Source organism: Palaemon carinicauda, unplaced genomic scaffold, assembly GCF_036898095.1.
Source record: "Palaemon carinicauda isolate YSFRI2023 unplaced genomic scaffold, ASM3689809v2 scaffold1259, whole genome shotgun sequence".
In the NCBI taxonomy this organism is placed as follows: Eukaryota; Metazoa; Arthropoda; class Malacostraca; order Decapoda; family Palaemonidae; genus Palaemon; species Palaemon carinicauda.
Window position 1 is genome coordinate 50169 of NW_027168770.1, and position 1997 is coordinate 52165.

At 50.2% G+C, this 1997-nt stretch overlaps 1 protein-coding gene across 1 annotated transcript; it reads left to right on the top strand.

Annotated features, from left to right (window-relative positions):
• The first annotated feature begins 927 nt into the window (after positions 1–927).
• On the top strand, positions 928–1788 carry LOC137635450 (uncharacterized). Its single transcript, XM_068367918.1, has one exon. The coding sequence runs from the start codon at positions 928–930 to the stop codon at positions 1786–1788; it is 861 nt and encodes a 286-aa protein (XP_068224019.1).
• The last annotated feature ends 209 nt before the right edge of the window (positions 1789–1997 follow it).

Consider the following 1997-nt stretch of genomic DNA (forward strand, 5'->3'; position numbering starts at 1 on the left):
GATAGTGGAAAAGCTCCCTCACCCTCTTCGGGTAAGATGGGTCTCCAAGTACCTGGAACACGAACACAAGCTTCCAGCCCTGATCACCTTTGTGGAGAGACAGGCACTGGTTGCTAAAGAACTGAAGTACTACGAGTGCGACCGTCGTCCATCCAAGGGCAAACCTGAGGACACGAGCAAGCCGATTAAAGCTAAAGCCTTGCCTGTTCACCACAGCTCTCCTTCCGACAATGGGATATATTGCGTATACTGCAAGAAAAATAAGCACGGAATTCAGTCGTGCCACCGATTCCAAAGCCTCAATTTGTATGACCGCTGGAATGCTGTGGTGGATGCCAAACTCTGCTTCAGATGCCTAAATGTCGCGCACAATCACGAAGCCTGTGAAGAAGAATCTACGTGTGGCAAGTGCGGCTTGGGGAAGCATCACACGCTCTTGCACTATATGAAGAAAACCCCTCCAAGGGACAGTGCAAACTCGAAGAGAGCAACTGTGTCCAAGACATCTGACAAACCTAAAGCAAAGGCCGGGACGACTAGCAATGCACCACCTGATAGAGCTAACACCGAAACCGCTCCAGAGGCTGGGACTCTTGCGACGACGGGGCACGTACACGCCATGTTCACTGACTGACGACCGAATGGTTGTACAATGATGAAGCTTATCCCAGTCATGGTGAACGGAACGTGCACTACGGTCGGCTTAATAGATGGAGGAGCCGCACCCACGTTAGCCGCAAGGAGCCTAATAGACCGGCTAGGTGTAACGGGAAGGCCTTGCAACCAGACCATGGTGACAGAGGCCGGTACGTTCGCCTGAAGGAAGTGGTCCAACTCACCCTTGGTAACATCAACGGAGGTGAGGAGGAAGAACGAGTAAAAGAAGTCTTTGTTACTGACAAAATTAATGTGTCGACGGACTACGTAATGCCTTCGGACCGGCTGAAGAGATGGCCACATATGGCAGACGTAGATCTGCAAAGTATGCCAACTGACCACGAACAGGTCGAGCTCGTGATCGGGTTAGACACGACCCTGAATCGAATCATTCTGGAGCAACAGCACAGCACTGCCAATGAGCCATCCGCCTACCTAACCAAGCTTGGTTGGGTGGCTTTCGGTCCTACTGGAGACCGGTCTGCATCGGAGGTCTCACCCGTGCATCATGTTCATCGAAAATTTGACCCTCAAGACTTGACAGAGCTACTGCAGAGTCATTTTAATAGAGATTTCTTCGAAAAGGAATCCCTCTCCATATTGGAAGATTCCCTAGAAGATAAGAGATTCTTGGCTGCCTTTAATAACACGACACAGCATCGACATGGAAATTACGTGGCCATGCTGCCATTCAAGGACTTTACTCCTCTACCTGATAATATGAATATGGCAATTCGACGAGCCCGAAGCTTGAAAAGAAGACTAGACAACGACGAAGCTTACAAGACATCCTACGTAGCTCAGATGGAGAAATATACTGATAAGGGCTATGCAGAAAGGGTTCCTGTAAGTCAGCTAGACAGTCAGGACAGGCGCGTATGGCTCATGCCGCACCACTCTGACAGGCATCTTGTCAAACAGAAAGACCGAGTGGTCTTCATTCTGAAGGCAAGGCATCGAGGAACATCTCTCAACGAACATCTGATGCAAGGCCCCGACCTCACCAATAGCCTGACGGGTGTTCTCCTGCGTTTTAGAGAGGGTCAACATGCCATCACAGCAGATATGCAGGAGATGTTCCATCAGGTGAAGGTACCTGAAGAGGAGAGAGACTGCCTGAGGTACCTCTGATGGCCAGAAGGTGTCACCAGCAAAGAACTGCAAGTCTTCAGAATGACGTCCCACGTTTTTGGCGCAAGATCATCGCCGAGCGTCGTTAACTTCTGCTGACGCAAAACGGCCCTGGACTTCGGAGGCAAGTATAACGAAAAAGCTTCTAACTCTATACGTCGCAACTTCTACGTCGACAACCTCCTCAAGGCGATGGATGATGAGGAAGA